Below are 27,030 nucleotides of genomic sequence, written 5' to 3' on the forward strand. Positions count from 1 at the left end.
TACCAGTCATACCGCACTCTGTGCCACGAACAGTGGGCCCTCAGAGCTTCCAGAATACATCTGCCCCCTACTTTGGGAGCAAGTCTCCCCCCCCCCCTCCAAACGCAGTAACATCGATCCCCTCCTCCCAGCCAGAGAAACACCCAAGGTCTACACTAATACCACAGCGGACACTCGCCAGTGGCTAAAGGAGCCAAAAGCTGCTGGATGAAGAGCTTCATGGTCTTCCTCTGTGCCTGAAACTACTTTGAAGGCAATCAAACAAAGCAGTCTGCTAAGAAAAAGGACCCTCCAGTGGCCCCAACACCACCGCTCCCTATAAATTCTGCACCTGCGGATGAGGTGGAGATCTCAGCGACCCCTGAGGACCTGGATCTCACTGATGGATGGCTCATCCACAATAGGAATGGATACAAATACTCAATTGGTGGCAGGAGGTGACCCTCAGGTGTACCCTGCCTCCTTTCATGCTTCATGCCTTCCCAGCCTCATGATAACATTGTCCTCCAGTGGAATTGCTATGGATTTTTCCACCTCCTGGCTGAGCTATGACAACTGTTAAGCTTTACACCTGCTTTCTGCATTGCCCTCCAGGAAATCTGTTTCCCGGCAATGTGGACTCCTGCCCTCTGCAGCTATTGGGGATACGGCAAGAACCGTAGTGACTATAATAGAGTGTCAAGTGGAGTTTGTGTCTATGTCCTGAACTCAGTATGCAGTGAACCTGTGCCCCTTCAAACCCCTCTTGAAGCTGTGGCTGTCAGGATACGGACAGCGCAGGAAATAACAGTTTGCAACATATATCTTCCTCCAGATGGTGCAGTACCCCTGAATGCATTGGTTGCACTGATTCATCAACTCCCTAAACCTTTCCCACTTTGGCAGATTTTGATGCCCATAACCCCTTGGGGGGTGGCACCATGCTTACTGGCTGAGGTAGAGATAGAGATGTCAAAACCTTCTTGCCTTAAGTCAACCTCTGCCCCTTAAATACTGCCCCCCCCCCCCCCCTCCTCCACATTTCAGTGTGGCTAGTGGTACTTAATCGTCTGTCCACTGGAGAGCCTACGTTAACTTATGTGGTAGTGACCACTTTCCCATCTTCCTTTCCCTTGCACCATTCCCCCAGACGTCTACCAAGATGAGCTTTAAACAAGGCAGACTGGGAAGCTTTCACCTCTGCTGTCATAATTGAATCTCCCACCACATGGTACCATCGATGTGATAGTTGAGCAGTTCACTAGAATGATCATTTCTGTGGTGGAAAACACGATCCCTTGTTCTTTATGGTGCACCTGGCAAAAATCAGTACCTTCATGGTTGCTGGAAATCACTGAGGCCATTAAAGAGCATCGGTGAGCTCTACAGTGACATAAGCGGCACCTTCCTTAGAGCACCTAATAGCTTTTAAATGGCTCCATATCCGCATTCACCAGCTTATAAAAAGATGGAAACAGGAATGATGGGAGAGGTACATCTTGACCATTGGGTGCCATACATCACCTTCCCAAGTCTGGACGAAGATAAGAAGTGTTTATGGGTACCAGACCCCGACAGTTGTCCCTGGCATTAACATCAATGGTGTTTATCCACTGACCCAAATGCAATTGCTGAGCACTTTGCTGAGCACTATGCTCAAGCCTCCATGTCTGAGAATTATCCCCCAGCATTTCTCACCCTCAAATGGTGGATGGAAAGGAAAGACCTCTCGTTCACTGAATGTCGCAGTGAACCTTATAATGCTCCATTTACTAAGTGGGAACTCCTCAGCATCCTTGCACATTGCCCCAACACAGCTCCTGGGCCAGATCAGATCCATAGTCAGATGATCTAACATCTCTCGTTCGACTAAAAGTGATATCTCCTCATCATCTTCAACCAGATCTGGTGCGATGGCATCTTTCTGTCGCAGTGGTGAGAGAGCACAATAATTCCAGTGCTCAAACCTGGCAAATAACCGCTTGATGTGGATAGCTATGGCCCATCAGCCTGACCAATGTCCTTTGTAAGCTCTTGGAATGTATGGTAAGTCAGCGGTTGTGTTGGATCCTGGAGTCACGTGGCCTACTGGCTCCATGTCAGGGCGGCTTCTGCCAGGGTCGCTCTATCACTGATTATATAGTTTCCCTCGAGTCTGCCATCCAAATAGCCTTTTCCAGATGCCAACACTTGGTAGCCGTCTTTTTTTATTTATGAAAAGCTTACGACACAACCTGGTGACATCATATCCTTGCCACATTATGTGAATGGGGTCTGCAGGGCCCACTCCTGATTCCTATCCAAAATCTCCCCTCGTTCTATACTTTCCATGTCCAAGTTGGTGCCTCCCATAGTTCCCCCCATATCCATGAGAATGGGGTCCCGCAGGGCTCTGTATTGAGTGTGTGTCTATTTTTAGTGGCCATTAATGGTCTAGCAGCAACTGTCGGGCTGTCTGTCTCACCTTCTCTGTATGTAGACCGCTTTTGCATTTCATACTGCTCCTCCAATACAGGTGTTGCTGAGCAGTGCCTACAGGCAGCCATTCACAAGGCACAGTCATGGGCTCTAGCCCACGGCTTCCAGTTTTCAGCTGCGAAGTCGTGTGTCTTGCACTTCTGTCTGCAGTGTACCATTCATCAGAACCAGAACTTTACCTTAATGACGATACACTCATTGTAGTGGAGACATATCGATTCTTAGGAATGGTTTTCGAAACCTAATTGACGTGGCTTCCTCATCTTCGTCAGCTGAGGCAGAAGTGCTGGCAGCACCTCAAGGCCCTCTGCCGCCTGGCAACACCAACTGGGGTGCAGTTTGGTCTATGCTGCTGCAGCTCTACAGAGCCCTTGTTCAATCCCAACTTGACTATGGGAGTCTGCTTTATGGTTCGGTGGCATCCTCAGCATTGCGTTTACTCGTCCCAGTGTACCACTGTGGAGTTCGGATGGCAAAGGGAGCTTTTAGGTGAGTCCAGTGACCAGCATCCTGGTGGAGGCCGGAGTCCCTCCATTGAAGGTTAGGCGTGCACAACTGCTCACCAGTTATGTTGCTCACATTTGTAGTTCTCTTGAGCATCTGAATTGCTGTCTCCTTTTCCCACCCACGGCGGTTCATCTCCTGCATCAGAGGCCCAGGTCAGGGTTTACGATAGCAGTTGACGTCCGATCTCTACTGTCTAAAGGGAGTCCTTGACTTTACCACCTGTATTTATTTATTTATACGTCAAGTTCCGTAGGACCAAATTGAGGAGCAAATCTCCGAGGTCATGGAACATATTAGTACATGAACTTACAACATAAAAGTAATAACAGATAAAAATAAATGTTCATGAACCTGAAAAAAGTCAATCCATAAGTTTAAGTAAACGCTATCAGCAATACAATAAGAATCAGCTTAATTTTTCAATTAACTCCTCGACAGAATAGGAGTAGTGACCCATGAGGAAACTCTTCAGTTTCGATTTGAAAGCGCGTGAATTACTGCTAAGGTTTTTGAATTCGAGTGGCAGCTTATTGAAAATGGATGCAGCAGTATACTGCACACCTTTTTGCAGAAGAGTACGATCCAAATGCAGGTTTGATTTCTGCCAAGTATTAACCTAGTGAACGATGCTTATTCTTGGGAATAAACTAATATTGGTAACAAGAAATGACAATAAGGAATATACATATTGAGAGGCCAATGTCAAAATACTCAGACTCGTGAACAGAGGTTGACAAGAGGTTCGTGAACTCACACCACCTATTGCCTGAACCGCCCGTTTCTGAGCCAAAAATATCCTTTTAGAATGGGAAGAGTTACCCCATAATATAATACCATACGACATAAGCGAATGAAAATAAGCAAAGTAGTGTCGAACAATCACTCAGTTCTGATAACGTTCGAATAGTAAAAATGGCATTATTAAGTCTTTGAACAAGATCCTGAACGTGGGCTTTCGACGACAGCTTGTTATCTACCTGAACAACTAGAAATTTGAACTGTTCAGTTTCACCAATCATATGCCCGTTCTGTGAAATTAAAACATCAGGTTTTGTTGAATTGTGTGTTAGAAACTGTAAAAACTGAGTCTTACTGTGATTTAGTGTTAGTTTATTTTCTACAAGCCATGAGCTCAGGTCATGTACTGCACTATTTGAAACCGAGCCAGTGTTGCACCCATCATCCTTTACTACCAAGCGAGTGTCATCAGCAAACAGAAATATTTTAGAGTTACCTGTAATACTAGAGGATGTGTCATTTATATAAATAAGGAACAGGAGTGGCCCCAACATTGATCCCTGGGGCACCCCCCACTTGACAGTAGCCCACTCAGACCCCACATCACAGCTGTTATCAGCATTGTGAATAATGCCCTTTTGCTGCCTGTTGCTAAAGTAAGAGGTGAACCAATTGTGAACTACTCCCCGTATTCCGTAATGGTCCAACTTTTGGAGCAATATTTTTTGATCAACACAATCAAATGCCTTAGTTAAATCAAAAAATATGCCAAGCATTCAAAACCTTTTGTTTAGCCCATCCAGTACCTCATAGAGAAAACAGAATGTAGCATTTTCAGTTGTTAAACGACTTCTAAAGCCGAACTGTACATTTGATAGCAAATCATGTGATATAAAATGACCAATTAACCTTACATACACAACCTTTTCAATAACTTTTGCAAACACTGATGGTATAGAAATAGGTCTAAAATTATCTGCATTGTCCCTTTCTCCCTTTTTATAAAGTGGCTTTACTACTGAGTACTTCAATCACGCAGGAAACTGACCATTCCTAAAGGAAAAATTACAAATATGGCTAAATACAGGGCTAACGTGCAGAACAGTACTTTAATATTCTGCTAGACACTCCATCATAACTATAAGAGTCCTTAGTCTTCAGTGATTTAATTATTGACTCAATCTCCCTCTTGTCTGTATCACAGAGGAGTATTTCAGACGTCAACCTCGGAAAGGCTTTTGCCAAGAAAGTTATATCATTTCCTGTAGAAACTAAATTTTTATTTAATTCACCAGCAGTGCTCAGAAAATGATTGTTAAATACTGATTTATCAGTAACAGAAATATTTTTACTGCGAACTGACTTGATATCGTCGACCTTGTACTGCTGACCAGACACTTCCTTCACAACTGACCATATGGTATTAATTTTATCCTGTGAACTAGCTATCCTATTTGCATACCACATACTCTTTGCCTTCCTAATAACATTTTAAGCACTTTACAATACTGTTTGTAATGGACTATTGTAGCTTGATTGTGACTACTTCTAACATTTTGATATAATTCCTGCTTTGTTCTACATGATATCCTTATCCCACTAGTCAGCCACCCCAGGCAGCCCATTACTACTAGTACCCCATTTAGAATGTTCTAGTGGAAAGCAACTCTCAAAGAGCATGAGAAATGTGTTAAGAAAAGCATTGGATTTATCATCTATGTTATTGGCACTATAAACATCCTGCCACTCTTGTTCCTTGACAAGGTTTAAAAAACTCTCTATTGCTGTTGGATTAACTTTCCTACATAGTTTGTAATTAAATATGACATTGATTTGAGTACAGAAGCAGTTTAGTGTTAAAAATTGTGCATCATGGTCTGAAAGGCCATTCATGCTCTTACTAACAGAATGCCCATCTAATAATGAAGAATGGATAAAAATATTGTCTATGGCTGTGCTACTGTTCCCCTGCACCCAACTTGGAAAAAACACAGTCTGCATCAGATCATATGAATTTAGATCTATCAACATCATTTTTCTTGAGCCATCATATACAAAATTTATGTTGAAGTCACCACATGTAACTAGTTTCTGGAACTTCCCAAAAAGTGAATCAAGAACTCACTCTAGCTTGAGCAGAAATGCTCTGAAGTCAGAGTTAGGGGACCTATAAACAACAACAATTAGAAGTTTAATTTCACTAATACTCGACATCCATTCACTTACACCTCCATGGTGTACACCTAGGCCGTAGATCCATCTGGACCTTTCACATGGTCCTAAGGACTCAGTTAACCCCACGGCTCTCCGCTGTCACTTCCTCTCAATTCTTGACATGTACCGGGACCATGAAGTGGTTTACACCGACGACTCGATGGCTGAGGGTCACGTTGGTTTCGCGTATGTTCATGGAGGACATATTGAACAGCTCTCCTTGCCAGATGGCTGACTGTTTTCACTGCAGAGCTGGCAGCCATTGCTCGTGCTCTTGAGTGCATCCGCTCATGCCCTGGCAAGTCATTTCTTCTCTGTACTGACTCCTTGAGCAGCCTACAAGCTATCGACCAGTGCTACTCCTGCCATCCTTTGGTAGCAACCATCAAGGAGTCCATCTACACCCTGGAATGGTCCAGTCACTCCGTGGTGTTTGTGTGGACCCCAGGCCACGCCAGAATCCCAGGAAATGAACGTGCCAACAGGCTACACTGAAACCGCTTCTGGAGATCGGCATCCCCGTAACTGACCTGCGATAATTATTATGCTGCAGGGTTTTTCAGCTTTGGGAGGCAGAATGGCATAATCTCAGTACACACAACAAACTGCGTGCCACTAAGGAGACTAAGAGTGTGTGGAGTCCTCCATGCGCGTCTCTTGCGTGGACGCTGTCGTTCTCTGACAGCTCCATATTGGCCATACATGGCTACCTCCTCTGTCACGAAGACCCATCTCGGTATCACTGTGGCTCACATATGACTGTCGTCCGCATCTTGCTGGACTGTCCACCTTTAGCCCCTCTGCAGCAGACTTTTAACCTTCCCAGCACCCTATGTTCGGTGTTGGGCGACAATGCCTCAACAGCAGATTTAGTTTTATGTTTTATTCGTGGTGGTTTTTTTTATTGTACCATCTAAGGGTGGGCATTTAGCCTTCTCTCTGAGTCCACCACCCTCCCTCCGTTTTAACTCTGTTGCACTTTCTTTGCATTTGTTTGTCTTGGTGGTCGTCTTTTCCCTACAATTGTTCATTTCGCCTTGTGTTTTTGGGGTGGACATTTTAATGTGTTGCGAAGTGGCTGGCTCATCCTCTTTTATTATTGTAATCAGCCAGCCCAGACCATGTGCTCTATGGTTTTAATACCTTCTTCTACTTTTCCTTGTGGTGTAAGTTTTCCCCATTTTTTGTTCGTTCCATTCGTTTTCTTTTTAGGTGTTGTTCCCCATTCCTTTTCCCCCTTTTACTTTCTCAAACATACATTAGTTTTTTTTTTTTTTTTTTTTTTTTTTTTTTTTTTTTTGTGTACCTTGAGCCTTGCTTGCGTCAGGAATAAGGGACTGATGACCCTTTATACCCCAAACAAATCAACCAACCAACCAACCAACCAACCAACCAGTCGTTTCCTAAATGGCTGGGAAGTTCTAAGCTGCTGAGTAAAAATTTTAACATTCAAAAGATTGATACATTTTACAATTCCGAGGGCAAGTATACTATCACTTGAACATGTAAAAAATGTATTTTCACCCGGGAAAATGTATATTTTTAGCCGGAAAAATTTGTATTTTCACCCAGGAAAAGTGTATTTTTAACTGGGAAATCGACAGAAAACCCAGAATTTTTTTTTCTGTTGTTGGAAACAGACAAAAAACGAAGGGCAATCATTCAACATCAGCAGACTGATTGGTGTCACACACACACACACACACACACACACACACACACACACACACACACAAATTACACTGTCTGTTAAAGAGCAGTTTCTGAAGCAGTGGGGGTAGAGTAGTTTGGCAACTGGAATTGAAGGGTAAGTGTTGGGAAGTAGTGGGTAGCAGCAGAGTAGTCAGAAAGCTGTTATTGAATTGTCAGTCTCAAAATGAGAATAAGTTACAATAAACATTATGGAATTACAAGAGATATGAGAAAGGAAATAGCAGGGAGTTTGGCATAAGAAACCTCAGGATTATTCCTGGAATAACATTTTTCTACTCTTTGCCAAAGTATATGCTACAGTGGACATTTGTGACAAGCTAAAATTGTGTGGCAAACTGGGACTTAAACCCAGATGCCCTACTTTCAGCAGGGATAAATATAAATGGGACAGTAACTGTACAAAGTGATGGAAAAAATGAGCAATGTGGCAGTTGTAAGAAGGTTGACAGCAGATATTGAGTGTAGATTCTGGTCAGCCAAGGCAGATGATCTGTCTGTGAAATGTTACAAGTAGTTGTGCATGGCCCAGTGAGGTTGCAGAGCCTGTGCACTGGTAAGGGTGGGCTGGCTACGATGTGGTGCGCATATGCCAGTGACAATGCAGAACAGATGGGCAGGCAGTTCAGTGACAGCATCCAGAAAAGGTGGCAAGTCGACGGGTAGCCAAGTCTTGCGGTGAAGCTTCCACGTACAGGAGATGCAAGGAAGCCACGAGGCGGTCAGAGAGAGGCAAGAGGAAGGACAGCCAAGGGTGGCAATGGGGAGTGGGTGGCTCCAAGCAGGGCCAGACCAAAGGCAGAGCAACAGAAGACCCATCAGGAGGAGATAGGCCTGGCGCTGTGCAAACAGAAAAAAGATGAGTTATGGCGTCAACGGAGGGAGCAAGGAAGACTGTGGAATGGACAGACACCAAGAGTGCCAGAATGCATTAGCAGCTTGGACGAAAAGGTTCACTGACTGAGCCAGCAACAGTGCTGGAGACAGTGGCGGTGGCCACAGGGAGGGCAGTGAGAATGAAACAAACACCAGAATCAGTGGCACCACGTAGTGCAGAGGTGCTGCATAGGGCAGTGTTGTGGCCATATCGAGTTGTATCAGGCCAGGTCTGGAGGTGTCAGAGTGGATGGAGGCACCGCACCGTGAGGCCTAGAGGAGACAGAGGTACTGGAATGGGAGCAGGAGTCAAAAGTGCCGTGATGGACGAGTCCCAGGTAGCAATGTAGGACACAAGTGCGCGAGAGGTGGAATGGGCAGAGCAGGAGGCAGGGGCCAAGAACAGGGTGACCAGGAGAGAAGCAACAGGAAGTGCTGAATTGCTAAGCATGTAGCAGAAGCTGTGTTGTCGTGGCTTTACCAAGTGGGGATGGCACCCCGAAGAAGTACTGAAGCGAAAGAGTGTTTTTCTAGTTGAAAAGAAGCAACTGCTGGTCTTGCAACTGGACAAGTTGCATAAGCAATCGTTCTGGCACAGAAGAAGACATGGGGAAAGAGTAAGTGAAAAGAGACCTGAAGAGCATTAGAAGAACATGTGTGGAAGCACACAAATGCTGAGAGAAGGGGACTGGTTGAGCACAGGTACTGGAATAAAGTTCCAAAGACAAGTGTGTCCTGAAAAGTTTACCCTTGCCGCCCACTAAAGTATCCGTTGGGAGATGGTGCTCAGAGAAAACTAAAAGTTACCCGAGTAGCATTGACCAATGGAAGTTTATTTCTATGAAGAAATATGAACATCAGAAAACCTATTCTCTATGACAAAAGTGTAATAATTTTCTTGACCTGATAGAAGAATTGTCACTCTATCAAACACAGTCCCAGGAAGATGCAACAGAAAGCACACAGTTTGTCACCATAGGTTACACTTCTGTAGGCTTGATAGGAATTGGTCAATGTAACAATCAGTTGTTGCAGTGGCATAGTCCTAGTCCTAGTCCCACTCTTGGTGCGCAGTACCGGAGACTCGTCATACATCAATCGAATTCACGATTGGTTTTAGACTTGGCGTCAGGCTCCTATTCAGAATTCTATATTCCAACATAATTGTTGTAAAGGAGTGTGACAATAAAATAAGTTAAATGTTTATTTGACACTACCATAGTGAAACCACAGTCACAGTGCCATGACTGTGGCTTGACTATTGTTGTGTCAAATAAACATTTAATTGACGTTCAGACTGCAGGAGAGCTGCAGGCAGCTGTCCTATAAAGGCCGCCTGGTGTATGGATACCAGGAAGTGGCTGGCATCACATGCCTTCACAGATGTGAGAAGTGCCAGCTGTGTCCGGTGATCGTAGCACCCTCACTACTGCAGCTAATGTCTCAGTGCAGTGGAGCAGCGTCAGCTGCAGGCATCTGGCATGGCAGCAACCTGCAGGGTAATGCTGTGTGGCTTGTGTGCTGGGTCATGAGGCACCAGCCTTCCACTGCACTGCTCTTCCCTTTTGAGTGATCTCTGTGTGTAAACAGTGGCCATGCATAGGCAACAGCCAAGGACATTCATTCCTCTTCCCTTTGGAGGGATATGGTGAAGCCATCTCTATGCGTAGATAGCTGCCATGGCAGAGGTGATAGTCAAGGACATAGTAGGAATCAATGCCTTGGAGGGCTGAATAAGGTCCCAAGATAAGTTTCAAAGGTGATTTAACCAAATTTTGAAAATTCTGATTGAAGATACATGCTGATATGTGACTTCATTAGCCACATTCCTTTATTATTTTATTGCTTTATTAGGTGATATGCCAAATATGAACAGAAAATTCATGCTGAATAAGAGAGCACACTGTAGTACAGAACCACAAGATGGGCTGATTATTTCAACAATATGTGTACAGTAGTTATATCAGAATTACCAACAGCAATGATTTTTTTTCGTACATTTTGTCTACATTACAATAAATTCCTTTCTTTAGATATTTCATATTTTCATACAATGAGTAAAAAAATTATGATAAGCAGTTGTGTGCCATTACTTAATGCATTGTTTATACTTACCTCGATCCTGGCAGACTTTTTTTTTATTGATTTCCTTATGAGCTGCAGCTTGCCCTGGAATACTGTGTGCCATTCCTAATACATCCCTACAGTTTTCATTTCCTTTAAAATTTTTCTTATAACTTTCCAGATGAATCTAGAAATGTTGTTATTATCTATAAGCACTTATTTCTTTATTGTTGCTTGTTAAGTAGGAACATATTGTATTTATATTAATTGAAATATGTTTATCTAAAAACAAAGATGATGTGACTTACCAAACGAAAGTGCTGGCAGGTCGATAGACACACAAACATACACACAAAATTCTGGCTTTCGCAACCAACGGTTGCTTCGTCAGGAAAGAGGGAAGGAGAGGGAAAGACGAAAGGATGTGGGTTTTATGGGAGAGGGTAAGGAGTCATTCCAATCCCGGGAGCGGAAAGACTTACCTTCTTTCCCCCTAAGGTAAGTCTTTCCGTTCCCGGGAGTGGAATGACTCCTTACCCTCTCCCTTAAAACCCACATCCTTTCATCTATCCCTCTCCTTCCCTCTTTCCTGACGAAGCAACCGTTGGTTGCGAAAGCCAGAATTTTGTGTGTACGTTTGTGTTTGTTTGTGTGTCTATCGACCTGCCAGCGCTTTCGTTTGGTAAGTCACATCATCTTTGTTTTTAGATATATTTTTCCCACATGGAATGTTTCCCTCTATTATATTCATATCATTAATTTGAAATATGTTTAGGTACATATCATATTTCTTGGAAGACATTCCATTTCCATCCCCTCAGAGGCCACGAATTCTGATACAGCTTTCAGCTTCTGACCGTCTTGTACTGACACAGCCAGAAGATCTTCCACTTCCCAGAAGGTATGGTAGCAGACTTCAGCATTATGGTTACTTATTTAATAATAGGTTTGCTCTTTTGAAAAGCATAACATATTCTTCAACTTAAATATTATTTTTCAGTGGAGCAGGATTTAGAGAACTTTTGATGAGCCTGGGACCTGATAATTGCCTTCTTGTTTTGCTGTTGGCACTAACAGAACAGAAACTTTTGGTGCATTCTCTTAGGCCTGATGTATTAACAGCAGTAGCTGAAGCAATTTCTATGGTATGTGCTGTGCAATTTCATTTGCAGTCTTGTGCTAAATAATTGTAAAATATATAAGTAGGATATTCTTTTGTTTCTTTTTTGCTAACATTACTACCTTCTCACTTTTTTTTACAGATAATTTTTCCTTTCAAGTGGCAGTGTCCATATATACCTCTTTGTCCACTTGGTTTGGCAGAAGTTCTTCATGCTCCACTTCCTTTCCTTATTGGAGTGGATTCAAGATTTTTTGATCTCTACGATCCACCAGTAGATGTTAATTGTGTTGACCTTGATACTGTCAGCATATCAGTGTAAGTTGGATATGATAATGTTGTTGTACGATGATGATTTAACTCATGTGTGCTCATAGACTGAAGCTGTGTAGTGCATCAGAGAGACTAGTGTAGATAACCGTACTCTCCTGTAAACTGATTTAAATGTAATATCATAATCACTGAGATGGTCCTGTTTCAGTGACATGCATATATGCAATAAAACATAAAAGACAACTCACCACAATGTAGTTACAAGACTGTTTAAGAGGAAGGTGATAACCCCTTAATGACAGTCCACAGGCCATGGGATTAACCCATATGCACTTCTTCTGTGGCATGTACTGCTTGTGTGCCATTAGCATACTATTTTGCAACAGCTGCAGGATTGAAGTGCCATCTGTTTGTGGTATGTCATATGCATCTAGATGGTAGATAAGAGGTATGCATTCTCATTTTAAGCTGTGCAAGATGTCTGACCATGTGCGGGCTCACCCATTGCAGAGGGACAGGGAGAGGGATGATGGACATCGTGGCCTGTAAAGCTGGTCCTTCCAAATGTGGGTAGCTGCTACCTTGATGCCCAGAAGTGAATGGGCCTCTTAGGCCACAGGGAATGGTGCTGATTTGGCTGCTGAGATTGCTGCTGGCAGCTTGATTTTAATCATCAGTCACTCTGTATTACAGTAAATAGTAGTTGGTGTTCAGGGTTACATGGAGTGAGGTGGGGCTTACTACAGTTGGTGTTTTTATGATGGTAGGACCTGCAGATGTGGTTGCAGTGTGCCCCATAAATGTGTCAGTTGGTATGGTGGCTGAGGTGGCTGCCTTTAGCAGTGACAAAATGTTTCTTTTGTCCTCTTTGGCCAACGGTTGTGGGAAAGTGTATCTTTCCTTTCTTCTGCCTAAAGGTGTCGGGTCACACATTGCCATCGACACAGTATTTCCTGGGGATGGACTGAGTTAGGGCTCCATGATGTTAACCAAAGCAAAACTATCTGTGTGTGGGGAGACATGTAACATCTCAACTGATCTTTTTTTTTTCCATTTATTGCTTAGGATTAATGTTTCGATTGACAACTGTGATGGTCTTCTATATCTGCTGTTTAAAGATTCTGACCATTGGTTTGGTTCTCTTTTTGACTGGGAGTGGAATAGAGAAACAATCAGATGCTCACTCTGTTTTACTGACAGAAATGCTAGGTCTCGTAAGCCATGGGCCATGGTCATTTTCCTGCAACAAGGCCTTGCAGTCTCCTCTGATGACAGAGATATTTACCAATAGCTTGGTAATAACCTCCATGTTTGTGGAACCATCCTGACAATATAGAGAAAATGTGGTATTGTGTCTGTGTAGGTGAACTATATAGGCTGCAAAAATGGGCCAGCAGTGTTCACCTGTGCACTCTTGCCACAGGAAAGGTTTTCGTGGTACTACAGTCTGAGGAGGGTGATGTGACCTTTTGTGTCAGCGTCAGTGATAGGCCATTAGGGCTGCCGATGGGCTAATAGCTTCATGCAGGCAATTCTTCAGTTGATTGGGTGCAAGGGACAGAGGACACAGGTCGAGTATCTTGTGAGTGACACACACACACACACACACACACACACACACACACACACACACACACACACACACAGAGAGAGAGAGAGAGAGAGAGAGAGAGAGAGGGAGAGAGAGAGAGTGTGTTAATGTATTACAAATGGAAACAGTTTGGATAGGAAACGGCTTGGTGAAGTAATGCTGAAACTTCACAATCTCACTAAAACCGAAGTAGCAACTTTGTAAGCAACAGGCTTCACTATCTGGTCATGCTTTGTCTTTCTTGCATCAGCTTTCTCGTTCATGTGTTCTTGGACTTGGTGATACAATTCTTCTCTCGAAAACCCATCTCTCAGTGGAAAACTTACAAGCTGCCCAAAAATGCTAGGAGGCTTTTTATACAACAGAACGGTTGAAGGTGACTTTCTGCACTCTTCTGGGGATATCATATTGATAAGTCTCAAAGTCTGATAACTTTTCATGCACTTGTGTTGTTTCCCAAAATACACAAAATAAACAACCAACTTCGCACGTTACATGCTTCACTGGATGTTTCATGTTACTGTCTTCCATAATTTTTATTTACACTATGGACCTTTATCACTAATAATGTACTGAGGCTGAATAACATTTACAGAATAGTCATCTTCTAATTTCTTAAGTATAAAATAGTAATATTTTAAAAACATTGAGAAAAATTACATACAAAATTTACTCTGTAGCGTGGAAGTGGTCGATACAAGTAAATTGAAAACGTCTCAGCTGGTTTACGTGAGATTATATACATTAGTCCTTTGTGCTGCTCAGTTGACACTTTAGTTTTTTTGGCATACATTGTATGTCTTCAAAATTGTGCTGAGTCTGTTCACCATGTTATTAAAGATACAATACATTTGCATGGTCCAAAATTGGCAAAGCTGTTGTGAATATACAGTACCTTGCAAGATCATCAATAGCATGTCGCAGTATACAGACTCTCCATTGATCAAAATTAATGTTACATTTTTGAAACAATATTTCCTTGCTCTTCCAGATTATAACTTGTCTCATTCAGATCGCCATATTCATCCACTTCTAGCTTGTCATCTGCATCTTGCTAACATATGATATTCTGCAACATTTTTCAGACAAACTTTTCTCCCTCAACAAGTTTGATGAAATTTGCACATGTATCTTTCTGCATAAGGTGGGCTGTGTTTAACGCTATTGCATCTCCAGAAAGGCATGATAATGTTTCTGGTATGACTTTAATCTGTCCAGGTACAAATCTTATTTCAAAGTCAGGTTCTTGTAATGTTATTGCTTAGCACATGACAGAAATGGGCACAAGATGTCAGCTCATGTTGTGGTCAACCATTACTGTTGTATCCTTTCCCAAGAGATAAAATGAGAACTTATCAATTCCCGTGATGAGAACTAATGCTTCTCTCTGTATGCTTCTTCTAAAACAGTTAAGGGTCGACTCGCAAACGCTGGTGTTTCATACCTCTGTTGACATAACATCTGATACAATTGCACACCTATAATATAACCACAGGAGTCTGCTCCTAAATAAAAATCCACTGAAAAATTTGGATGATGCAATAATTTTGCATCGTCCAATTTAGTTATTTTAAGATCAAAAGCTTCATGCTGTTGGCCCCACATCCACAAAGTTCTGTTTTTAGTAATCAACATTTTGGTACAGTGAATTTTCCGACACATCCATTTCGTCCATATCTGGTACAATTGGTTGCAACAATGATGCTGTGATAACCCACTGCTGGTGTATTGAGGAATGGTTGTTCATAGAAGCTGTTTCAAATTCTTTAAAAGTTTCACATTTTTCTGGTGCTTTACTGCCCCATACATGAGCTCCATCTATTAAATAGCTAACTCATTCCGTCTTCAGGCCATGAGTGGCCTGCAGGGACCATCCGACCGCCGTGTCATCCCCAGAGGAGGATGCGGATAGGAGGGGCGTGGGGTCAGCACACAGCTCTCCTGGTCGTTATGATGGTATTCTTGGCCAAAGCTGCTACTATTCGGTCGAGTAGCTCCTCAATTGGCATCAAGAGGCTGAGTGCACCCCAAAAAATGGCAACAGCGCATGGCGGCTGGATGGTCACCCATCCAAGTGCCGGCCACGCCCACCAGTGCTCAACTTCGATGATCTCACGGTAACCGGTGTATCCACTGTGGCAAGGCCATTGCCTATTAAATAGCTAACATGTATGACAATTTTCCATCTTTCTGGGCATATTTAAATGGAAAGCATTTTGCAATTATTTGTTGAAAATCACTGGATGGATGCCATGAAGTGTTTTAAATTGCTGAAATCTTCTCAGCTTATAACTGTGATCCATGATGATGTGAGGTGGTGTAATGATATGTACACTGTTCCATTCTTTGAATGGGTATCAGCCTCCTCCTTCAAAATTTTGTGATCAGGTTTTGCTGTATTGTTGATGCATTTGTGTATCACTTCATTAATGTCATAAGGTTTTGTTTCAAGCTCTGTACAATGACGTTGTACACCATCAAGCAGTTTCATTGCAGCATTCGCATAATCGGTGCACTTTTGCTTTCTGGTTGCAGTTCCGTGATTGTACTGCCAGACCAAATCAGAAGTTTCAGCTAGAGGCTTTTTTCACTTAATCTATTGCTCTTTGAACTGTGTTTATACTGTGATTTCACTCTAATGATTATCACATTTACTCTGCAATTCCACCTTGAGCACTTCGTGCTTTTGTGAAATTAAATCAACAAGTTCGCTTTTTGTATCTCTTAATTCTGCTTGTAATCCCTGTACAAGATTATTTCTTGGCGGATTTTCTTATTTAAACTGTGGAGCAATTCAAGTAATGCCTGATTATGTCTTCACATGCAGTTTCCGGTCGCATAGCCAGGACTGTTGTTGCCAAATTCACGTTATCATTATCACTAATTTGATTGCTTTCAAAATTTTCTGTACTTTTTTCTGGATCAGGATAATTAATTACATTTCATACAAATTCAGATTCACTGTTCTGTGTACCATTAGCCATTGTGTATCCACTTCACTTAAGCTCGACAAAGTTAGTAATGGTTCCTAAATTTAAAATTTACCATCTTATGACCCACTGCTACACATTTTGTGGACATAATTTAATGACCCGGCCTATTCCGGGCTGCTGTGTGTCAGGATGGGCAAGAGAAATAGTGAGGGAGAGAGCAGAATCATGCCAGAGCATGCAGTTAAACAGTTATACAGGGTGTGTATGACCCGGGAAATCTGGGAAAGACCTGGGAATTTTTCATTGTTTCAGTTTCAGTTAATTTTTTGTAATTTTGACTGGTAAGAATTGATTCTCTAGCAAGGAATGCTACTGTATCCTGCTACTGGAGAATAATACTGCAGCAGTACAACAGAAATGATAGGGAAAAAAATAAATCTTTTGTTTCAAAGGAAATGCGCCGTTTACAACAAGAAAACACTGTGGAGACAAAAGCATCTGCAAACAGCAAAAATATGTCAAAGGGCTTAGGGCAAAGACTATGTAATACTTCGTGACAATAAACTCCTTTCTATGAGCGTGACATCACAACTGTTTACATTAGGTTCATTTGAGCAGTTGCTAGCAGGCTCATGCGCATGCACAGTTGACTTGCGTATGAGCAATACCTTCTCCCGCTTCTGGCTTCTTGATGTGTGGCTGTTAGCTGTATCGGCAATAGCAGCAAGCAGCCAAATGCTAACGAGAAAATTTTTCTTGCGCGCTCTAGCTGCCAGATTCACGCGTGCACAGAGTTGTAGTCGGGAGGGTGGTAGTCTCTACGTGATGTTTGCGTTAAGTGATGTCGCTGTTTCCTCTTCGCTTGCAGCCCCCACATCAAAAGAAAACAAAACGAATTTTTGTGGCCAGGAGCTATCAAGCGAGTTAAAATACATTCACATAATTAAAGAAGGCAAAAGTATATTATTAGTTTCAGTTTTCTGATTTTATTCTATTTCCAAGTTTTTAGCAGTCAAGCATTAATCGCTTTGCAGAACAATGAAGTTATTGTTATCAATTTGCTAAAGAAGTTTCGTTTTATTAATCTTTTCCGCTGAGGCAGTCAATTTATTTGAAACGAAGTGGTTCATTCCACACTGTTGACTAGTTTCAATTGTTTGCTGAATTTCAAGTGCACATTTTCATCTTCTGCCATGTATGGCATTATGCCATAATAAAGAACCAAACAGGAGATAGTACAGTACTGCTACTCCAAGAAAATTTACATCCCAAAAACTACACAGAAAAGCTTAATATCAGGTGGGGACCTACTTCATTGTGAATCTGGACAAACCAATGTGCACTTCTGGCCATATTATGCATTTTAATATTGTTACGAAATTCCGATGCTCTTGGAGTATCCTCTGAAGTCTGGTTTCTTTTATGGCGTAATGTAATATCTCTTTATGCTTTATACATACAAACAAGCGGGCTTTGTACATCACTGCAGCTGTGCACGCACCACTTTGCCTGTTTTCTAGCTCTCTCTGGCAACTGCTAAATCAAACCTATTTCTGACAGTCTCGGGTTAGTATTGCGAATGGTGGTTTGAAAAGCATTACTTTCAAAGTAAGTTTCCTTTTACGCAAGATGAATTATGTTACGTGTGAGAAAGTGGGATAAATTTCTTAAATCACATAGCATTTGACTCTCGTTTAAAACTGAATACTTTGAGGACCAGCCACATAGAAAAATTTCAAGCCCAGAAGACCAGATATTTACGTCATTATTTTAAATTTACTGGCACATTTGTGTGACGTACCTTGTAGCTTATTAATCTTTGAGACCAATATTATATGTGTAAGCTTAGCTTTTCTTGTTGCTACATTATGTATATTAATGTTAACCATTAACTTTTCCTCTTTGTGTATGACGACGGCGACGGCGACGTTTGGTTTGTGGGGCACTCAACTGCGCGGTTATCAGCACCTGTACAATTTTCAACCTTTGCTCAGTCCTGTCTCGCCACTTTCAAGAATGATGATGAAATGATGAGGACAACACAAACACCCAGTCATCTCTAGGCAGGTGAAAATCCCTCACCGTATCTGGAATAGAACCCAGGACCCTGTGCTCAGGAAGTGAGAATGCGACCGCGAGCTCTTTATGTATTCGCACTATGTAAGTGATCTTGCTATTGGCCCCCACCCCAACCCCAGATGTGAATCATTGATAGTGTGCAGTCTGTCAACCGAAATCCCTCAGGGGGGTGGTGGCTAGCTAGACACCCACTCTCCACTTCGGTGAAGTTTCACAAAGTTCCACAGCTGTTATGCCACAGGTAGGACATACCTTGTAGTGCAACTGGATGAATTAATCAGCAGACAGGTTGCAAACCGATCTTCATCGCACAGTTTTAGCTGTGGCTTATCTGAAACTCAAAAGCCCATTATTCTCACCACTTAAAGATGCAGACAGAATGGCGGCACAACTAAATGCTTGAGAGCCCCTAAGTTAAAATATTTATAACCTTACAGCTGTGCTTGTGACATAGTCCTACTGGGGATGGGGGTGGTGGTGATGGTGGTGGTAGTGGTGGTGGTGGTGTTGGGGGGGGGGGGGGTAGATTTGTCATGTAGTTGTTCTGTCAGCTTTTCCTAGCTCGCTCTGCCTCGAGTAAGGGTTGTGTCACAAACCCCGTGTCTCTGGATTGTTTTGATGTAATGTTAACAATAGCATATCAGCCACACTGGCCTATCTTGTCTGGCCATGGTTGGAATTTTTTTTTAAAAATTTACGATTTGTGCACCAAACTTTTTCGGAACACAGCAGTACTAACCGTATAACTGCCATCATCTGCATCTGCCACAGCCGAAGACTGGATGTTGCCCAGGCATGCAACTCTACGTTGTAAGCTCCTCCCCTGTTATACTCTCACTAAATATGATTTTTGTCCTCCTCCTGATGTGCAAGTTGCTTAGGGAATGAGCTTGTAAACGTTATGGTAGGTTTTTTGTGATATTATTTTATGAGCTTTAGGCCATAGTCCAAGACACATTTCTCTGCCTAACGTGTCATCTACTAGTGGCTGTAACAATTCAGAAAACTATTACAGTCTCAAACAAGTTCAAAAAGCTGAACTGTTTATACGTTTCCAGACTACAGTTGGTTCATGAGATCATCAGGCCACTGCCTAAGGTCACAGAGTCCATTGATGTGTGTGTTACTGAGCTTTATTTGATTTTAAGGTCTACAACTTGTCTAAATTCACTCTTTATTATATTCAGTTAAAGTTGTTTTTGAATTTCTGTGGCATCTCTGTACATCCTTACATAGTAATGATTCAATCTTGATAAAGCCATGGTATGATAATTCCATGGTCCCAGGTGCACCCTACATCTGTGTCTACACACAAATACACATACATACTCCACAAGCCACTATAAGGTGCGTGGCAGAGGGTACCCTTACCACTACTAGTTATTTCCTTTCCTGTTCCATTCACAAAATACAGCAAGGAAAAAAAAATGACTGTCTGTATTCTTCCCTACAATCCCTAATTTCTCTTACCCTCATGATCCTTATGCAAAATGTGCATTGGCAGCAGTAGAATCATTCTGCAGTCAGCCTCAAATTCCGGTTCTCTAAATTTTCTCAATATTGCTCCTCGAAGAGATTGTTGTCTTCCCTCCAGTGATTCCCATTTGAGTTCCCGAAGCATCTCATAATAAATGCATGTTGTTTGAACCTACTGGTAACAAATCTAACAGCTTTTCTCTGAATTGCTTCAATGCCTTCCTTTAAACCGAGCAGGAGCGGATCCCAAACACTTGAACAGTACTCAACAATTGGTCACAGTAGTGACACATATGCAGTCTCCTTTACAGATGAACACTTCCCTAAAATTCTCCCAGTAAATCGAATTCAGCCATTCACCTTCTCTACTACAGTCCTTATATGCTCATTCCATTTCCTATTGCTTTGCAGCATTACACCTAGATATGTAAATGATGTGATAGTGTCAAGCAGTACACTACTAATGTTATATTCAGACATTATGAGTTTGTTTGTCCTATTCATCTGTATTAACTTACATTTATCTACATGTAGAATTAGTTGCCATTCATCACAGAAACTTGAAATTTTGTCTGTTATGCTCAGAGCAAACATATTCCTGTACACCAGAGCATCATCAATCAGCAAACAACTGCAAATTGCTGCTCAACCTGTCAAGCAGTTCATTTATATACGTATAAAATAACAGTGGTCCTATCATACTTCCCTGGGGCACACCTGATGATACCCTTGTCTCTGATGAACACTCACTGTCAAGGACCACTTATTGATTCTGTTACTTAAGAAGTCTTTGAGTCACTCACGTATCTGAGAACCATTGTTCAGCTATTGCTCATCTATCCATGTTGCCCAGATGATAATATTTCTTTTGATTCTAAAAGCAGGTGTTAATGCTTCTTTTTGAAGTTCCTGTTTACACTTGACTGCATATGCAAGGGATTTTAGTACTCCAGCTGTGGCATGCAGTATATGTAGGTTCTTTGTAGTGTCCAAATGTTCACACATCCTTCCTGCAGGTTTAAACATTGTGTCAGTACCAAGTCTTCCAAGAACTCTGCTGTGACCTGTGACCAATTTTATGGAAGGAAAAATTTCCCTTCAGATGGTTCATTCTCATTAGAATCTTCAGATTTTTTAGGGTTTAGTGACCTATTTATCTCTGTCACAGTAGCCATTTCTTCTGAAGGCTGCCCATCCACCAAGTACTGTGGCTCGCACATTCTCTAATCCTGGTCCACCGGTGTTTTACTATGGTGAAGTATTTATCTCTTTGTCACAGTAGCCATTTCTTCTGAAGTCTGATCATCCTCCAAGTAATGTGGCTCACACATTCTCTAATCCTGCTCCACTAGTGTTCTGGTAACTCCTCTTTTCTATTTGGGATGGACCATACTAAGAGAATCTATGAGCTGCAGTACTTGGAGGATACATTTGGTCATTTAAAAACTGACTTCAGAAGAAAGAGCTATTGTGACAAAAAATAAATAGGGCGCTACGTCTTAAAAGATCTGGAGAGTTTAATGAAAAAGAACCAACTAAAGGGAAAGTCTTCTTCCCATTCATAGAACCAGTTAGAGCTCACATCGGCAGATTACTTGGAAAACACTGTATTGATACAATGTTTAAACCTTCAAGGAAGGTGCGTGAATATTTGCAGAAGATCTACACCCTCAGGTTGCCACAGCCAGAGTATATAAAATCCCTTTCACAAGGGACCAAGTGTGCATATGAGCAACCCAAAGCAGCAATTAATGCCTGCCTTAAGGAACACAAGCCATTGTTATCTGGGCAACACAGATAAATCAAAGTAGCAAAACATGCACTGGTACCAGGAAACCACCAAATTCATTTTTCTGAGACCATGGTTTTATCAGGATCAAATAATTACTATGCTTGGATATACAGAGAAGCCATAGAAAATCAAAAACACAAAAACAACTTTAATAGAAAATAATAAGGACTGAGGTTAGACAAGTTGTGAGCCATAGTACTAAGCAAAGCTCCATAACGCATGTCGGTGCAACCCAGCAGCCTGACACATAAACTCTTCAGCATGCTGAGGTCGCTTGATGTTGTAACTACTTTCTGAGTTGTTATAGTCGCTGACAATGTCTGCAGCACTGGGAGATGAAATGTTAGGCAGAGAAAAATAGCTTGGATGAGAATCAAATGCCCATAAAACAAGTATCACAAAAAACACAAATACTGGCTGTGAAAACCTGCATTGTATCATTTATTGGTAGGATCCAAGTTCACAGAAACTCTGACAGTTGCAGGCTAACACATTAAGTCGACCAAAGCAGAACAAAGAATACATTTAGTTTATTGGTTCCACAAAACATCTCTCTTTACAGTTATTGGTTTCTTATGACCATGGGCCATTACCAGACAGCCAGCCCTGCGTGTAAAATATAAAGCATAGTATTCAGTAAACGTTATACACCAGTGTGGCCTACTAGACACACATCCACATAGGGGCTCACTTTCGTGCATGCTACTGTGTAACACTCACAGTACACGCTCCAAATCAGGCACATTTTTGAGACCAGACACAAAGAGCAATTCATGCTCACATTCACACAGCAATATACAATTCAGAAAAGTCATCGAAAATTGTCTTCGAAGTAGCATTAGAAAATGGCATGATTTCTGGCAGCACTTAATGTCAATCTCTTATACTTCTATAAGACTAAATGATTTTCAGTGTTTATTATGACTTCTGGCAGCACTGAATGTCAATCTCTTATACTTCTATAAGGCTAAATGATTTTCAATGTTTATTATCCAATAGTTACTGAAAATTAGCAGATGTTTGATAATAGTTATCAGGTCATGATTCAAATATGAATCTATTATTGATTGAACATTAATTGTAGATCAAAGAGACTAGTTTGTAAATTACGACTGCCAAGTTTATGTGCCAGCTAGCTCAATAGATGATGATGAAGAGATTGAAAAAAAAAAAAGTCTGGTGAGATAAAAGAGATGATTCAGATATTTAAGGGTGAGATAAAGTAATTATGATGGGAGACTGCAATACAATGGTAGGAAAAGTAAAAGAAGGAAAAATAGTAGGTGAATATTGTCTTTGGGAAAGAAATGAAAGAGGAAGCTACCTGGTAGAATTTACTTAGAGCATAATTTAATCATCACTGATACTTGGTTTAAGAATCATAAAAGAAGGTTGTGTTCGTGGAAGAGATGTGGAGACACTGGAAGGTTTCAGATTGATTATATAATGCTAAGTCAGAGCTTTTGGAACCATATTTCAAATTTGTAAGAAATCTCCAGGGGCAATTGTGAACTCGTTCCATTATTTATTGGTTGAACTGTAGATTGAAACTTAAGAGCTTGCAAAAAGGTAGTAAATCGAGGAGATTGGACCTGGATAATTTGAGAGAACCAGAGGTTGTTGAGAGTTTCAGAAGAAACATTAGGTAATGATGTACTGCAACAGGGGAAAGGAATACAGTAGAAGATGAGTGGTTAGCTTTGAGAGATAAAATAATGAAGGCACCAGAGGATCAAATTGGTAAAAAGATGAGGCCTAGTAGAAATCCTGGGGTGTCACAAAAGTATTGAATTTAAATGGTGAAAGGAGATAATATAAAAATGTAGCAAATGAAGAAGGCAAAAGAAAATACAAACTTCTAAAAATGAGATTGACTTGGAAGCAGAAAATGATTAAGAAGCAATGGGTAGAAGATATATTTAAGGGTATAGAAGCATATATATATATCTACGGGAAAGATAGATACAGCCTGCAGGAATATTAAAGACACATTTGGAAAAAAAGGAAAGAAGCTATATGAATATCAAGAGCTCAGGTTGGAAACCAGTACTAAGCAAGGAAGGGAAAGCTCAAAGGTGGAAGAAATGTGAGGAGGACTATGCAATGGAAATTTAATTGAAGGCAATAATATAGAAAGAGAAGAAGATATAGATGAATTGATGAAAATGAGTTAGGATGATACTGTGAGAAGAATTTGACAGAGCATTGAAAGACTGAAATTGAAACAAGAATATATGGCATTTTCTCGGAACTGCTGATAGCCTTGGGAGAGCTAGCCATAGCAAACCTATTCCATCTGCTAAATAAGAAGTGTGAGACAGACGAAGTACCCTCAGAATGTAATAATTCTAGTTGTAAAGAAAGCAGCTGCTAACACGTGTGAATATTACCAAACTATCAGTTTAATAAGTACTGATGTGAATTATTTACAGAAGAATGGAAAACTGGTAGAAGCCAAACTTGAGGAAGATCAGTTAGGATGCCAGAGAAACTAGGAACACACAAGGCAGACTAACCTCATGGCTATAATAAAATACAGGGTGCAGAAAGTTATATACAACTAGTACAGAAACCAGACGGATGTTATAAGAGATGAAGGGCATGGAAGGAGAGTAATGGTTGAGAAGGGAGTGAGACAGTGTTGTAATGTATCCCCGATGTTGTTCAATAATCTGTATATCGAGCAAGCAGTAAAAGAAACAAAAGAAACATTTTCAGATTGGATAATGCTGCAGGAATTAGGTTAGGAAATGAGACATTAAAAGTATTAGAAGAATTTTGATATTTGTGTAGTAAAATAACTGATTATGAGGAAACAGAGAGTGTAGACTGACAGTGGCAAGAAAAGCATTTCTGAAGAACGGAAATATGGTAACACTGAATGTAGATTTAAGTGTTAGCAAAAATTTTCTGGACCATTATCTGAAGTGTAGCCCTGTATGGAAGTGAAATGTGGAAGATAAACAGTTCAGACAAGAAGAGAATAGAGACTTTTGAAATGAGATGCTACAGAAGAATACTGAAGATCGGATGGGTAGATCATATAGTCAACGAAACTGAATAGAATTGGAGAGAAAAGAAAATTGTGGCATAACTTTACTAAAAGAGGGTATCAGTTAATAGGACGCATTCTGAGGTGTCACAAATTCAAGTTTGAGAGAAGTGTGCAAGTTAAAAATTCTAGGAGACCAAGAGGTGAATACAGTCAGCAGATTCAGAAAGACATACAATATGTTAGCAATAGTATCCAGACACCTGGCTGAAAATGACTTACAAGTTTGTGGAGTCATCCATCAGTAATGCTGGAATTCAATATTGTGTTGGGCCACCCTCAGCCTTGATGACAGCTTCCACTCTCGCAGGCCTACATTCAATCAGGTGTTAGAAGTTTTCATGGGGAATGGCAGCCCATTCTTTACGGAGTGCTGCACTGAGGAGAGGTATCGATGTCGGTCGGTGAGGCCTGGCACAAAGTTGGTGCCCCAAAACATCCCAAAGGTGTTCTATAGGATTCAGGTCAGGACTCTGTGCAGGCCAGTCCATTAAAGCGATTTTATTGTCATGTAACCACTCAACCACAGGCCGTGCATTATGAACAGTTGCTCGATCGAGTTGAAAGATGCAGTCGCCATCCCCAAATTGCTCTTCAATAGTGCGAAGCCAGAAAGTGCTTAAAACATCAATGTAGTCCTGTGCTGTGATAGTGATAGTGCCATGCAAAACAACAAGGGGTGCAAGCCCCCTCCATGAAAAACATGACCACACCATACCACCACCGCCACCAAATCTTACTCTTGACAGACACTACACACGCTGACAGATGACGTTCTCTGGGCATTCACCATACCCACACCTTGCCATCGTATTGCCACATTGTGTACCGTGATTTGTCACTCCACACAACATTTTTCCACTGTTCAATTGTCCAATGTTTACACTCCTAACACTAAGTGAGGTGGTGTTTGGCATTTACCGGCATGACATGTGGCTTATGAGCAGCCGCTCGACCATGAAATCCAAGTTTTCTCTCCTCGTGCCTAACTGTCATAGTGGATCCTGATGCAGTTTGGAATTCCTGTGTGATGGTCTGAATAGATGTCTGCCTATTACACATTATGACCCTCTTCAACTGTTGGCGGTCTCTGTCAGTCAACAGATGGGGGTCAACCTGTACACTTTTGCACTGTACATATACCTTCACATTTCCACTTCACTATCACATCAGAAACAGTGGACCTAGAGATGTTTAGGAGTGTGGAAATCTTGCGTACAAACGTATTACACAAGTGACACCCAATCACCTGACCACGTTCGAAGTCCATGAGTTCCTCAGAGTGCCCCATTCTGCTCTCTCAAGATGTCTAATGACTTCTGAGGTCGCTGATATGGAGTACCTGGCGGTTGGTGGTAGCAAAATGCACCTAATATGAAAAACTTAAGTTTTTGGGGGCGTTCGGATACTTTTGATCACATAGTGTAGGGAGCCGTAGTTATTCAGAGATGAAGAGGCTAGCAAGGATAGAGTAACACGGAGAGCTGCATCAAACTGGTCTTTGAACTACAGACCAACATAACTAGCAGAGTAACCCCAAACCCAATTGATTTTCCACTTAAATACAGAATTGCCTAGATCACATATGTATATAAATATTTTATGTGTTTTGGTACCAGCAATAGTCAGAATTACAAGAATTCGTTGAGTCACATAATGTACAAGGACTTGGTATATGACTTAGTAAATGGGTTTCAGTTACAGTTGGTGTCAAGGGATGTCAATGACAGTGTCTCTCAGTACTTGTCAAATATGAGAAGGTAGCATACAAGTACTGAACTGACATACTGTGGTTTTGAACCAATGTAATTTTTTATTTTCTGTTGACAGTTATAACAACACTATGTGAACCATCAATAAGCAGTTCTGTTTCTATCACATTTAGCTCCAGCCATCACTATTTGCCCTGTCCCAAGGGCTCTTTAAATCAGTTGGTTTTCTAATTCCATGCACATGAAGTTGGTCAGATGTTTAATCACATGCCCATAGGACCTAGGTTTCATGCTCATGGCAAGAAATAATAATTATTATTTTTGTGCTGATCAGTGTATTCATTATGTTTTCTGTTTTTTTCTTTATTTCAGAGAAGTACTGTCAAATTGGTAAAGAAAATTTGTGACCATTTACAAATGCAAATTTCTGGCACAA

At 41.4% G+C, this 27,030-nt stretch overlaps 1 protein-coding gene across 3 annotated transcripts in view; it reads left to right on the forward strand.

Moving 5' to 3' along the window:
* The window catches only part of LOC126198446 (DENN domain-containing protein Crag), a 345,330-nt gene that overhangs the window by 51,349 nt on the left and 266,951 nt on the right, over positions 1–27,030 (forward strand). For all 3 annotated transcript variants that reach the window (XM_049934770.1, XM_049934769.1, XM_049934771.1), the window contains exons 7-9: positions 11,342–11,467; positions 11,567–11,711; positions 11,829–12,004. In XM_049934770.1, coding sequence (XP_049790727.1) covers positions 11,342–11,467; positions 11,567–11,711; positions 11,829–12,004 — 447 coding nt within the window. The remainder of the gene's footprint in view (positions 1–11,341; positions 11,468–11,566; positions 11,712–11,828; positions 12,005–27,030) is intronic.

The sequence above is a fragment of the Schistocerca nitens genome, chromosome 8 (assembly GCF_023898315.1).
Source record: "Schistocerca nitens isolate TAMUIC-IGC-003100 chromosome 8, iqSchNite1.1, whole genome shotgun sequence".
Classification (NCBI taxonomy): Eukaryota; Metazoa; Arthropoda; class Insecta; order Orthoptera; family Acrididae; genus Schistocerca; species Schistocerca nitens.